The following is a 15,202-nucleotide window of genomic DNA, read 5'->3' on the forward strand; positions in this document are numbered from 1 at the left end:
GAATTTAGCTGGTGCATTCGGAGAGTGCCATTGAAGGCAAGCTGCTGTACTGAGGCTGTTTCTAATGCCAATGCTGATTAGCTGTAAACAGGGAAATCTCTGTCTAGGAAATTGTATTGTTCCTAGTATGGCAGTGTTGATGCTGTTAATCTTCTCGCTGAATCAAATGGTGAATCTGTCAAATGTCAGTCGGAGCATCAGTCACCTCCATATCCCACACAAGTACTATCAGCCAGGTGACCTTATCATTGGTGCACTTGCTTCTCACATCGTGTCCTCTGTTGACTATGAAACCTTCATACAATGGCCATCCATCCATCAGATTCTGAATTCATTGTAAGTATTGCAAATTTGCAATTCCCATGTCATATTAATTCCTAAGTTACCATGTGGGCTCAGAAATACATACTATTTATTTTTGCTATGGGGATTTATAACTTATAGGGAGGGGTGCTAAATATCCCCCCACCGAACATAGGATCAATCTTAAACTTAACCCTCCCCACCACCTGAATTTTAACATCTAAAATGATCAAGACAGACAATAAATTTTTCGTCAAGCCTGTAGGAAAGATGTGAATTGTCTAGGATCCAGCGTGGAAGCAAAGAAAGAGCAGTCTTCCAGTGAGCTATGACATTATGTTCTGGGTGGTGTGTTTCTCTCTCACCCCCAAGCTCCTGCACCCCACTTTCCAGAGCAGTGCTTAAGGGAGAGGAGGAGCCATAACCACAACCAGTCACATGGGTGTCATAATCTAGAGAGCCCAGCATTCTGATGTCAAGAGGAAATGGGTGAATGGCCAGTAGGAACCATTGGTCTACCTAGCTCAGGCCTGTCTACACAGAGTAGCAGTGGCTCTCCAGGATTTCAGACAGGGGTCTGCCCCAGCCCCACCTGTGTGCTAAGCAGATGCTCTACCATTGGGTTTTACAGAAGCTTCAAAGAAAATGTACACAGAGTAATTGTGAAAACATTACAGGCAACAGAAGGTTGCCTGGTATTAGGGGCAATAGCTTCATTGATGCATGGGAAACTGAGGTGGGGTTCCAGAAACCTGCAAAAGGGCAACAAACTACAAGAAGGCCGCAGCTGGAGAGAATGATTCCTAGTTTCAGTTGTCTCTACTGAAAGGCACAGGGTATGGGAAACAAGCAAGATGAATTGGAGCTTTTAATACAGGATGGCAAATAAGACCTATGACCTAGAAGGCGAGTAGGCATTGCCTCAGGGTTCAAGATTTCTTTAACAGATTGGAGGATTGGGTTAACAAATGAATTTGAATAGGGAGAAATGTAAGGTTCTGCACTTAGGCAGGAAGTACCAACTTCACAAATATAAGTTGAAGGACACCTGGCTTACTAGGATCTCGCCATCTTAGTGGAACTCAAGCTTCACTTGAGTGAACAGTGCGGTGCAGTTTTTGCTGTATGTGTATTTAAAACAAATTCTTTATTGGTTTAATTCAATCTGCCTGTAAGCTGCCTTGTTGCTCCCTAGCACAGAAAGACATGGAACCTAAGTTTCTTTAAACAGATTGACCAAAAATGGTACACAGCAGTACGCTTTGATGTCCAACTCTCATTGCAGTGTTGTACCAAAATACTATCAGCAAATTCTGGCCTTGGTGTTTGCAGTCAAGGAAATCAACAAGAATTCCAATATATTACCTAATGTCACATTAGGATTCCACATTTTTGATAGTTACTTCAGTGATAGGATGACCTACTGGGCCACTTTGGAGCTGCTCTCTACACACTACAGATTCGTACCCAACTACCAGTGTGACAAACAGAAAAATCTGATGGCCGTCATTGGGGGACTTGACTTTGAGGTTTCCCTCCACATGGCAGCCATCTTAGGTGTCTACAAGATTCCCCAGGTAAGAGTCAAACATGGTGACTCATTCTTCTTTCCTCTGTCCTGTTGAGAAAAGTTTTGCATTCCATCATAGCCCTCTTGACAATTTCAAATTGTATTCAATAAAAGCTTTCATCCATCTTCATTTCCCAACGTGTGTATATTCTTCAGAAGGTAGGAATGGAACATTTTGAAGATACAGTTGTTCACACCTACTCTATGTATGTGAACAGCTTGGTCTGCTGGCCTCAGGTAGACTCCAACCAGGATGAATTATGGAGGCTCATCAGTCGCTTGTATATTACCTTAATTGATTTGACCTGGATAATTTGGGGCTGTCAGGGGTGCCGTCAACAGGTCACTGGTTATCTACCTAGTGAAATCAGAGGAGCAGAGAGAGCTTTTCAATGGATTCATTTTAATCGACAGGAAGACAGAAAGACGTGAAAGTATGCTCTCACCCTTGAGCTAATATTGCTCAGATTTCCACTCCACCCTGCACCGACAATTTCTTCCTAGAAATCAGACGCCTCCTGCTGCCTATGGTGGCTGCTAAGACCAATTCTCTTTTGGGTTCTGCAGAGCGTGTCTTGACCTTGTGGAAGGAGGGGGCTCTGACAAACTCTCTTGAGAGAGAATGTCACTTGGCTGCTGTACTGTTTCTAAGAAATCTGACTCCTGTCTTTGTTCATTGCCACCTTGCTCTGGTTCATCATCACTTATTATTTCCCAGGTCCTTTTTCCTTCTCAGGTGTGGCCTGTCTCAAACCACCACACCATACTCTCTCCCCTTCCTTCTCTCTGGAAGGTTCTTGGGGTGCTGCTCTCCACCACTCCTCCTCATCTGCCCATTCCCTGACGGGCTTACTAAGGCAGTGGGTCCAAAGCACAATGGTTTCATCACTGCTATCCACACATAATCAATGTTTCTACTGCATTAATGGGAATTAAGTATCTGTTTCCTTCTAGCTCACTTATGGCTCCTTTGCCCCAGAGGATGCTGGTCAAAGCCAATCCACTTCCTTCTACCGGATGGTGCCCAATGAAGCCCATCAGTACACTGGGATTGTTGAGTTACTTCTGCACTTTGGATGGACGTGGGTTGGGTTGCTCGCTGCGGATAGTGAGAGTGGAGAGAAATTTATGGAAATCCTGCAAACTCTGCTTTTCCAGAGAGGCATTTGCTTGGCCTTTTCAGAGAGAATTTCAAAAGGCACATATTTTGAAGAGTATTATGACAGGATCTCCCAGTGGCTCCAAGCCTATCTTACTATTGCGGAAAGCAAAGCCAATGCTGTCATTGTCTATGGAGAAGCCAAGTCCATGGGTTTTTTGCAACTATGGCTAGCGGCAGGGGGTGCAGAAAATGTGACATCTATGGAGAAGGTATGGATTATGACTGCTCAACTGGATTTCTCAGCAGTGGCCTTTCAAATGAGCCAGAGTATGCAACCATTTCATGGCTCCATACGCTTCACAGTGCACTCAAAGGAGGTGCAAGGATTCAAGACCCTTCTTCGCTCCCTCAATCCTTTCATGGCAGGTGAAGATGGTTTTCTTCAGCAGTTCTGGCTGCAGACATTCTATTGTTTCTTTTCAAAATCCAGTACTGAGTTCAGTGAACCCTGCACTGGACAGGAGAAGCTGGACAGCCTCCCCTCGTCTGGCTTTGAGATGAGCATGACTGGCCACAGCTACAGCATCTACAATGCTGTCTATGTTGTGGCACATGCTCTGCATGATGCCATGTACAGATCCAGGGCAAAAGACAGAGGAATTGTGAGAAGATGGAGACCGCAGCTTCAGAAATTGCAGCCTTGGCAGGTAATGGCTCCTTTTTTTTTGGTATATCTTTTAATTATTATTTCATTTTATATTGTTGATAAAGCAAAGATAACGCAATTTTAACAACAGACAAAAATTGAAAGAAGAATAACCAAACTGTAAAATAGGCAGGTAGGATGTGTAGTTGCAAGTGAGTTAAATAAAGACTTTAAAATCCAAATTAAATCCAATTTTATCAGATCACCAAGCATAGTTCCAGATTTGCCAGGTTTGTGGGGGGTTGTTTTGAAATGCTGGTTCTGCTGTATATGCCAAATCATATAAAACGTGTCTAGTCCTTGTCGAAATCTCAAATTATTTGTGATTACTTTTGTTATAGCTATATTCCAGAGTGAGTGGTACAAAGTGTCCAGCATCAGATTTTTGGGCTGTGTTCTATTGAGTTGCAATTACTATGAATGCTGCCACTTTAATCTTGCCAATTTTTTTGGCAACATATTTAGAATGGTATCATCAGAAATACACAGTGATGTTCATTTTGGACAACAAAGCATCTTTTTATAGTAATATTTATCATTTCTGAGAAAATCGGATACAACCCGCTCACCTGAGCTTCAGCTCTTCAAAACAGCTAGGTGTAATATTGTCAATGGCAATTTCTATCTCAACTAGAGTCTTAATAGGAACGCCTGTTTTGCCTGTTCCTCCCTCAGTCTAACCCTCCCACCATTTTCTTGTTCTTTCATTTTTACCCTTTCTGCATAAACTTCATGGATGTTTGCATGATGATTTTGGAAGTCCTGTTTAAGCTTTGTTTTGTTTTTATAATTAATTTTTATTCAGTTTCCAATATACATTCCATCCATATTTAACATCCACTTCTAACATATACATCTTTTAGACTTCCCTCAGCCTATCTGACAATTTTCCATATAATCACAATTACTCACATTTCTTAAATTTATATTGCGCTTTAACAATCTTAATCTTATCATATTTTTTAAGCAACATTTCTATCCATCGTTTTCACAGAGCTTCTTGAAAGCCAACAAGCGTTATTTGCTCCTCACATACATTTTTGGCATACTCTGTGAATTTATTCCAGTCCTCGGTGAATCTCTGATCACGCTGGTTCCGAATTTTCCCCGTTAATTTGTCCATTTCTGCATATTCCATCAGTTTCATTCTCCATTCTTCCCTCGTCGGCATTTCTTCCTGTTTCCATTTCTGGGCCATCAAAATTCTAGCTGCTGTCACTGCATACCTAAATAATTTCACATCATTCTTTTTAATTTCATTCCCTAATATTCCTAATAAAAATGCTTCTGGTTTCTTAACAAAAGTATATTTCAACATTTTCTTCATCTCATTATAAATCATTTCCCAGAAGCCTTTCACTTTCTTACACTCCCACCACATGTGATAAAATGTTCCTTCTTTTCCCTGACATTTCCAACATTTATTACTGACTTTATACATCTTACCAAGTTTCACTGGTGTTACATACCATCTATACATCATTTTCATAACATTTTCTTTTATTGTAGTGCATGCAGTGAATTTCATTCCTTCTTTCCACAATTTTATCCACTCATCAAATTGTATATTATAACCAAAATCTATGGCCCACTGAATCATAATTGATTTTACTTCCTCATCCTTTGTATGCCACTCAAGTAATAATTTATACATTTCTGATAAAATTTTAACATCACTATTCAAGATTTCTTGATGAAACCTAGATTTCTTTTCCTGGAAACCTCTTTCTGACAACTCTTTTTTGAACATTGCATTTAACTGAAAATAGTGCAACCAGTCACTCACATTTTCTTTAACTTCTTCATATGGTCTCAGTTTCCATTTATTACCTTCTTTAATTATCAAATTCTCTTAAGTAATCCATCTCCCTGTCATATTGATCTTTTTCACACTCATTATCTCCAATGGTGATAGCCAATATGGAGTTTTAAACTCTAATAAATTTTTATACCTATTCCAGACTTCAATCAACGATCCCCTTCTAAAGATGTGGTTTTCAAAACCTTTATCCACTCTATTCTTTTCACACCGTAAATACGTGTGCCAACCGAATCTATTATCATAACCTTCTAAGTCCAACAATTCTGTGTTTTCTAACTTTATCCATTCTTTCACCCAGCAAAGACACGAAGCTTCATAATATAGCTTTAAATCTGGCAGGGGAAGTCCTGTTTAAGCTTTGAAATACATATACAGTGTGCCTTAGTCCTATACGGAGGAATCTACAGAGGAAAGAGAGATCAAAATTTACTGTTATTATTGCTATTGTTATTATTTTGTGATTATATGAAATCTTGTCTACTGCCTTGGAAGAGGCAATGGCACTTTAAAAGGCTATGCTGAACATAAGATAAGGTTGAGTTTTAAACAATTGTCCTTTTCCTGCCATCTCAATGCAGCTCCACCCATTTCTTAGGAGTGCCTCATTTAACAACAGTGCGGGAGAAGAAGTGTCTTTTAGTGAGAACAGGGAATTAGAAGCTGGATTCGATATTACCAACTTGGTCACTTTCCCAAATAACTCCTTCATCAGAATGAAGGTTGGATGGATGAATTTGGATGCTCCCCCAGGAAAAGAGTTTTCCATCAATGAAGACAAAATGGTGTGGCACAGGAGTTTTCAACAGGTGGGGCATGATTTCAGGAAATTGCAACTCCAGTGGGTCCTAAATGAGATGCTTGCATCTTTGAAGCCTAGCTGAGACATGGATCCTGTATTTTTCCCCACTTGTTGTTTATGAAAACCTCTATGAATGTTGTGGGGCTCTGATGCCCTGAAGCAGGCCAGGACATAGTTCATTATTATATGCTTGTTTGTTTATTGCATTTTTAGTCCACCTTTCCTTTGCTTACTTCCCATTTTATCCTAACAACCAACAACCCTGTAAGGTAGTGTAGACTGAGAGCAGCAGTGACTGGCCCAAGGTCACCCAATGAGTTTCATTTGAACCCTGGTCTTCCACTTCCCTGTCTAGCACATTCTTTAAAGATTTCTAGGCCAGCAGAGTGTGACCTAAGCCTAACCTCCAACCAACTTTTTTGGGAAGAAAGAAAAGGGAGATGAGCCTGGAGACAGACGAGGCAGACTTCTGTAGAGAATGCCTGGTTTGGAGGCTAGTAATTCTCAAGATATAGTAGCAGAAGTCTGGCAGAGTCCAGCACTATCCTTGTTTTTGAGGCTGCTTAAGTTGTGGTATGTGTATGGCGCTGTTGCCTAAACCACAGAGCCTAGGGCTGGCTGATCAGAAGTTTGGCGGTTCGAATCCCAGTGACAGGGTGAGCTCCCATTCTTCGGTCCCTGCTCCTGCCAACCTAGCAGTTCAAAAGCATGTCAGAGTGCAAGTAGATAAATAGGTACTGCTCCAGTGGAAAAGTAAACAGCGTTTCCATGCGCTGCTCTGGTTCGCCAGAAGCGGCTTAGTCATGCTGGCCACATGACCCAGAAGCTGCACGCCGGCTCCCTTGGCCAATAAAGTGAGATGAGCGCCGCTACCCTAGAGACTGGACCTAACGGTCAGGGGTCCCTTTACCTTAACTTGTGATATGATTGTCTCTTGGCCCAGTGTATTTAGTCTGGGGTTCTCAGTCCCCAACATTTGTGCCTTTTCAGCTGTAAAAACTGAAGGAACCTGAAAGTGTATACAGTAGCTGCTTATTTAAATCACTTAGGATGTCAAAACATCCTTTCAACTCTACTTTAAAATCTTTTGAATTTTATAAGAAATGTATTTTTCCAAATAATAGTATTATTTGGAAAGAATAGTATTATTTGTTCAGGTGGACTCCCTCCCTCCCTTTGATTTTTAAAACACACACACACACACACACACATTGAAATGGCCATTACTTCATTTTCAGAGCCACAAAAACATCTTCTGACTCATTAGATGCCATTAATGGCTGTTGACAGCTCATTGCTTTCAAATTTCTCTTAATATTCAGCAGGCCATTTCTCCCATCCACTTGATCCCTTGCAGTCCAGAAAAAGGAGTTCTGTTTCTCCAGATGTCCATTATTTCCCCTGTGCTAAATATTTCCTAATGGTTAATTAAAATTCACAGGTGCCACCCCTCTCTCAATGCAACAAAAATTGCCCTTCTGGTACTAGGAGAGAAAAGAAGGAAGGGGAGAAGTTCTGCTGCTATGACTGTGCTCCATGTTCAGAAGGCAAGATTTCATACCAGAAAGGTAGGAGACATTAGATAGCTTTCAGATAACTCAGGTTTCCTGTGAAGGGTCTGTGGCAGTGTGAAAGGTGTCACAGTTGCTGCTATTGATGTAGGTCTGATATCTATGGTGATTGAAGTTCACACACTTGGAGCTCTTCATTGCAACCAGCTGATGGCCCAGCAACGAGGCCCAGCATTTTCAAAGAGGTGCTTTGCAAGCCCAAATGATCAGATGATGGTTGGGGTTTACAAAGCACACTTTTTTTTTTTTAATGATATTTGTTAGAAGTTTAAGAATTAGAAAAAAGAAGAAAAGAAAACAATTTTTTTTGACAAAACATACATTACAACACATAAAAAGAAAAGCATAAAAAACAATACAACAATACAGCAAAAAAAAAAATAACATTAAAACACACATCCAATGTTCCATATCTTTATCTTTCATTTACTTGTTTCATTGACCTCCTCACACCTCCCTTTTTGTATTCTAATTTAATTAATTGTTTCAGCAAATTCTTTCCATCTTTCTCAATTTTTGTTATATAATTTATCTTAACGATCTAACCTATTAATTACCTTAATTTATTTAACCTTATCTTACCATAAAAAAACCTTAAAACTTAAAATTTAATACTTATTTGTACAAGACTCCTTATATCATTTCTACTAGAGCCAAATAGTTTCATTCCAACATTTTTCCTAATACTCGTTAATTTTACACTAATTCTCAAAATAAATTTTTAAAAAACTTTCTTCCAATCTTCATCCAACGTCTCTTCTTCCTGGTCTCGGGTTTTGTCAGTCCTTCTTGTCCATTCCATCTAGTCCATCAACCTGGTGATCTTATGTCCGAGGCTCTTAAGTCTTTTCCATGTCCCTTCTGCAGATCTTCTTCTTGTTTATACCTGCACTTTACTTTGTCTTTTGTTGATCTTTTTCTTAATTTCTTTCCTTTCTCATTGGGGGGTAGGTCTCGGGAGGACTCCAATCCAAAAATATCTCCATCTCCCCTCAGCAGATCAGCCCATTCCCCACAGTCCCATTCCCCACAGTCAACACTGTAATCCAGAAAGTATTTAAAATCATGTTTCAAAGTCCTTCCAAAATTAAGAGCTCTCACAACTCCAGACCCCCCCTGGTCCACTCCAGATTCAAACTTCAAGAACAGCGGCTTATGCTCCTGCAAGGCCTCGAGTCTCTCCATTTGTGTTACTTGAGGTTCAACAGCAACCTCCTCCATTATCTTCTGCACTTGCACTTGCCCTGTCAAAACAGGTTCCTGGGTTGGTTCCTGAATGGTTTCTATATGGGTATTCACCGTTTGTCCAAAGTTTTTAACTGCAACAGTCATCAAATCCATCTTCTCATGCATCTGCTCCAGCAAAGCGCTTGTCTTGCAAAAAGCAAGCACCAACACTTCTTCTAAACACATTTTTATTCAAGGTCAGAGTCTGGTCTCACGATCCTAATCTTCACAGCTGTAAAATCCCCAGATCGACTCCAGCAACAATTTATCAAGCTCCCTCTAGAGGAGACAATTTCGATTTGTATCCATCTTTTGAAAGCAGGACCAACAAAAGAAAATTACTTTCATTTTTCAAATATTTTGTTTCTTTTGAATGCAAAAGGCAACATTGGAATCAGTTTGTTTCTCTTTTTTAACTATCTGTCAAAAGACGTTCCATTCACACTCAATGAACTTCCCCATAAATTTCTGTCTCTGACACCCCGTTCCCAGGTTTGAGACGGTGGAAATTTATCTTTCTTTACTCTCTCTCCTGCAGGCTTGAACAGTCACAAATCCCCCCCTCCCGTTTTTGCTTCAATCTATTTACAAAAACGGGAGGCGGACTTCCTGTTTAGAACCTTCCCGCTTCAGTGCCAAATTAAAATGTTTCTTAATCCAATTTTCCGTTCTACTCACGGGTACTTGTTTAGAGTCCAATTGTCCACAGGAAAAAGTCAGCGCTCTCCGGCAACGGCTGTGCGGCTTCACTCCGTAAAAGTAGCGGTTGATTCAAAACACCGCGCCACTCACCCCGCATCGCTTCGGATCCCCGAAAAAGGGTTTCCCTGTGAGTAGGGGAGGCGCTCCTGGTATCAGCCGAATCCCACGTTTCCAGGCTTCCTCCGCCTGGGATTTTTAAAGGGTCTCCGCCTTTGCCGCGGCGGCAAGACCCGATTTTCACGGAGCGGGTTCCTCTCGGTCAGAGGAACTCTGCCATTGCCGATGGCACTAACCCGGAAGTCTACAAAGCACACTTTTACCTGCAATACACCTAACATCAGAGATGACATCAGATACAGGGCCAGTAGGTGTAACTTGCTAAAATGGCCCCATGGGTCAGAGGTTTTCTATCACTGGATTAACTGGGTGGTGATGGAGATGAGTTGCACTGGTGCACCTGCAGAGCACAGGCCTCCTGCTGTCCAGACCCACCACCTTAATGTCCAGTCAAGCGACTGAGAGATCATTGTCTGGGGGAGGGGGGTCCGAACCCTTTCTCCCCATGCTAGTCACTCCTGTGTCTGAAAAGGATTGTCTCTTGCACATCCAACTGGTAAGTCCCATACTGCCAGGAGGATGCATACCTACTCTCAAGTTACACCCTTAAAGGGAATCCTTTCTTCTTTTCAGACATGAATGACTGTGTCGGATGCTCAGAAGATCACTATCCAAACAGGAATCGAACACAATGCATTCCAAAGTCCATCAGCTTCTTGACTTTGGAAGAACCGCTTGGGATGAGCTTAGCTTTTGGCTCCGTATTCTCCTCTTTGCTGACCATATTGTCCCTAGCCATCTTTATGAAGCATCAGGACACACCGATTGTCAGGGCCAATAATCGGGACCTCACCTACGTTCTCCTCCTGTCTCTCCTTCTCTGTTTTCTCTGTCCCCTCATCTTCCTCAGCCGACCAGACAGAGTGACCTGCCTTGTCCGACAAATTGCTTTTGGTATGGTTTTCACAGTGACTGTTTCTTGTGTGTTGGCCAAAACCATTACCGTTGTTCTGGCATTCATGGCCACCAAACCAGGATCCAGAATGAGGAAATGGGTGGGGAAAAGAGTGGCAAGCGCCATTGTGTTGACTTGTACTATTATCCAAGCTGGTATTTGCACTGTGTGGCTGGGAACCTCTCCCCCATTTCCCCATTTTGACAAGCATTCTGTGACGGGAGAAATTATTCTGGAATGTAATGAAGGGTCAGCTGCCATGTTTTACTGTGTCCTGGGCTACATGGGCCTCCTGGCCACTGTCAGTTTTGTTGTAGCATTTTTAGCCAGGAAACTGCCTGACAGCTTTAATGAGGCCAAATTCATCACCTTCAGCATGTTGTTGTTTTGTAGTGTTTGGATCTCCTTTGTTCCAGTCTACCTGAGCTCCAAGGGAAAACACATGGTGGCTGTGGAGATCTTCTCCATCTTGGTCTCCAGTGCTGGTTTACTGGGTTCCATCTTTTCCCCCAAATGCTACATTATCATATTGAGGCCTGATCTGAATGACAAGAAGCAGTTAATAAAGAAGAAATAGCAAAATATCCTGTTGTCACTATTTTTTGTTACCCCAGAACATGGGTAATGATTTTGCTGCCGACTCCTTGATATAATTTCATTTTATTTGTTTATTGAACTCGCTATGTGCATAAAAAAAATCAGATGGTTCTCCCCCACCCCGAGATGTGGTCCCCACCTTTGGGAGCCCAAGGGCACAATTGGAAAACTGAGGAACTCTTGTGGACACAAAAAACCACCAATTTCACAGAAGAAAGTGTGGAGATGCTTAGAAACTCCACCTCCATCCTTTCTTGTAACTTGAATCCATTGGTTTGGGTCCTACTCTCTGTAGCAAGAGACAAGCTTGCTGCATCTTCCATGTGACAGCCCTTGAGGTATTTGAAGATGGGTATCATATCTCCTCTCAGTCTCCTTTTTCTAGGCTAAACATACCCAGCTCCCTCAACCATTGCTCATAAGGCTTGGTTTCCCACCCATCATCTTCCTGGTTGCCCTCTTCTGCACATGTTCAACACCCATTTTACCAGCTTCCTCATGAAAATATCATGGTGGACTTTGCCAAAACTCTGACTGGAATCAAAATAGACTATGACCACAGCATTCTCCTGATCCACCACATTTGTAATGCCGTTTTGCCCCTCACACCACCCATGCCAGCCCTCTTCTGCTTTGCAAATCCGATCCCACATCCCAGCCCCTCAAAGCAGCGTGGGGCTGGCAGGGTGTCAGGAGGATGTAATGGGCATGTGCCCTTCCTGCTGCATCCTCCTCATGTCACCCGCCCAGCTTGTCACGGATGCTTTAGTTGTGTTCCCTGCATTCCCCTGGGTTGAGCATGATGACATTTGGGGGCACCTTCCAATCCTACATTTTTTTGTTTATTAAGTGAATATATATAGGGGCCCTAAAAAGGCCTGCAGACAGGGCCCAACGGATTCTCTTGAGTGATTGACAACTTTTAGGGTTCTGGATTGTGTAAGAAAGTACAATAAGTAGAGAAAGCTGCAGAGGCTCTCTTCTGAGAACACAGTAGGTGATGAAACTGGCAGCAGGTATGCAATGGAGGGGAAGGGGCAACAGGCTTGTTTCTGCTCCCCCTCATTAAAATGCCTTGAAAACACTTGAAGGAGGCTGCTGAGGGATTATTTTGTGTGGATCATTCCTGCTTCACAGAGGATGTTGTCTCTGCTACCTCCAATGGACCAGCTGAGGCAAAGGGATCATTATTCTCTCCCCTGTTATTATCAATTACATGGTAATAATCTGCTTCTGATTAGACCTCCATAGACTTCCAGGAATCCAGTCTTCAAAGAATTAAAACCCTCTCTGCCATCCCCAGCAAATGCTAAGGTGCTGCTGACTCGTTTAGTGAGCTTTCCCCTGGAGTTGGATCCTAGGTCCTGGGAATTTAGCTGGTGCATTCGGAGAGTGCCATTGAAGGCAAGCTGCTGTACTGAGGCTGTTTCTAATGCCAATGCTGATTAGCTGTAAACAGGGAAATCTCTGTCTAGGAAATTGTATTGTTCCTAGTATGGCAGTGTTGATGCTGTTAATCTTCTCGCTGAATCAAATGGTGAATCTGTCAAATGTCAGTCGGAGCATCAGTCACCTCCATATTCCACACAAGTACTATCAGCCAGGTGACCTTATCATTGGTGCACTTGCTTCTCACATCGTGTCCTCTGTTGACTATGAAACCTTCATACAATGGCCATCCATCCATCAGATTCTGAATTCATTGTAAGTATTGCAAATTTGCAATTCCCATGTCATATTAATTCCTAAGTTACCATGTGGGCTCAGAAATACATACTATTTATTTTTGCTATGGGGATTTATAACTTATAGGGAGGGGTGCAAAATATCCCCCCACCGAACATAGGATCAATCTTAAACTTAACCCTCCCCACCACCTGAATTTTAACATCTAAAATGATCAAGACAGACAATAAATTTTTCGTCAAGCCTGTAGGAAAGATGTGAATTGTCTAGGATCCAGCGTGGAAGCAAAGAAAGAGCAGTCTTCCAGTGAGCTATGACATTATGTTCTGGGTGGTGTGTTTCTCTCTCACCCCCAAGCTCCTGCACCCCACTTTCCAGAGCAGTGCTTAAGGGAGAGGAGGAGCCATAACCACAACCAGTCACATGGGTGTCATAATCTAGAGAGCCCAGCATTCTGATGTCAAGAGGAAATGGGTGAATGGCCAGTAGGAACCATTGGTCTACCTAGCTCAGGCCTGTCTACACAGAGTAGCAGTGGCTCTCCAGGATTTCAGACAGGGGTCTGCCCCAGCCCCACCTGTGTGCTAAGCAGATGCTCTACCATTGGGTTTTACAGAAGCTTCAAAGAAAATGTACACAGAGTAATTGTGAAAACATTACAGGCAACAGAAGGTTGCCTGGTATTAGGGGCAATAGCTTCATTGATGCATGGGAAACTGAGGTGGGGTTCCAGAAACCTGCAAAAGGGCAACAAACTACAAGAAGGCCGCAGCTGGAGAGAATGATTCCTAGTTTCAGTTGTCTCTACTGAAAGGCACAGGGTATGGGAAACAAGCAAGATGAATTGGAGCTTTTAATACAGGATGACAAATATGACCTAGAAAGCGAGTAGGCATTGCCTTGGAGTTCAAGATTTCTTTAACAGATTGGAGAACTGGGTTAACAAAATGAATTTCAATAGGGACAAATGTAAGGTTCTGCACTTAGACAGGAAGTACAAACTTCACAAATATAAGTTGAAGGACACCTGGCTTACTAGGATCTAGCCATCTTAGTGGAACTCTAACTTCACTTGAGTGAACAGTGTGATGCAGTTTTTGGTGTCTGTGTTTAAACCAAATTCTTTATTGGTTCAATTAAATCTGCGTTTAAGCTGCCTTGTTGCTCCCTAGCACAGAAAGGCAGGGAACATAAGTTTCCTTAAACAGATTCACAAAAAATGGTACACAGCAAAACGCTTTGATGTCCAACTCTCATTGCAGTGTTGTACCAAAATACTATCAGCAAATTCTGGCCTTGGTGTTTGCAATCAAGGAAATCAACAAGAATTCCAATATATTACCTAATGTCACATTAGGATTCCACATCTTTGATAGTTACTTCAGTGAAAGGATGACCTACTGGGCCACTTTGGAGCTGCTCTCTACACACTACAGATTCGTACCCAACTACCAGTGTGACAAACAGAAAAATCTGATGGCCGTCATTGGGGGACTTGACTTTGAGGTTTCCCTTCACATGGCAGCCATCTTAGGTGTCTACAAGATTCCCCAGGTAAGAGTCAAACATGGTGATTTCCCCTCATTCTTCTTTCCTCTGTCCTGTTGAGAAAAGTTTTGCATTCCATCATAGCCCTCTTGACAATTTCAGATTGTATTCAATAAAAGCTTTCATCCGTCTTCATCCATTTCCCAACGTGTGCATGTTCTTCAGAGGTTATGAATGGAACATTTTGCAGATACAGTTGTACACACCTGCTCTATGTATGCGAACAGCTTGGTCTGCCGGCCTCAGGTAGACTCCAACCAGGATGAATTACGGAGGCTGCTCATCAGTCGCTTGTACATTACCTTAATTAATTTGACCTGGACAATTTGGGGCTGTCAGGGGTGCCATCAGCAGGTCACTGGTTATCTACCTAGTGAAATCAGAGACGCAGAGAGAGCTTTTCAATGGATTCATTTTAATTCACAGGAAGACACGAAAGTATGCTCTCACCCTTGAGCTAATGTTGCTCAGAGTATCACTCCACCCCGCTGACAATTTCTGCCTAGAAATCAGACGCCTCCTGTTGCCTATGGTGGCTGCTCAGGACAATTCTCTTT

The 15,202-nt window shown here is 42.3% G+C and overlaps 1 protein-coding gene across 1 annotated transcript; it reads left to right on the plus strand.

Moving 5' to 3' along the window:
• Positions 1 to 805: 805 nt before the first annotated feature.
• On the plus strand, positions 806 to 11,391 carry LOC308460603 (vomeronasal type-2 receptor 26-like; the record flags this gene model as incomplete). The annotated part of the gene is made up of 4 exons (XM_080977189.1): positions 806 to 1,880; positions 2,828 to 3,682; positions 7,744 to 7,870; positions 10,493 to 11,391. Exons 1-4 carry the CDS (start codon positions 1,569 to 1,571, stop codon positions 11,389 to 11,391), a joined length of 2,193 nt encoding a protein of 730 aa, XP_080833315.1. The 5' UTR covers positions 806 to 1,568.
• Between the last annotated feature and the right edge of the window lie 3,811 nt (positions 11,392 to 15,202).

The sequence above is a fragment of the Podarcis pityusensis genome, assembly GCF_964106645.2.
Source record: "Podarcis pityusensis genome assembly, chromosome: 13".
In the NCBI taxonomy this organism is placed as follows: domain Eukaryota; kingdom Metazoa; phylum Chordata; class Lepidosauria; order Squamata; family Lacertidae; genus Podarcis; species Podarcis pityusensis.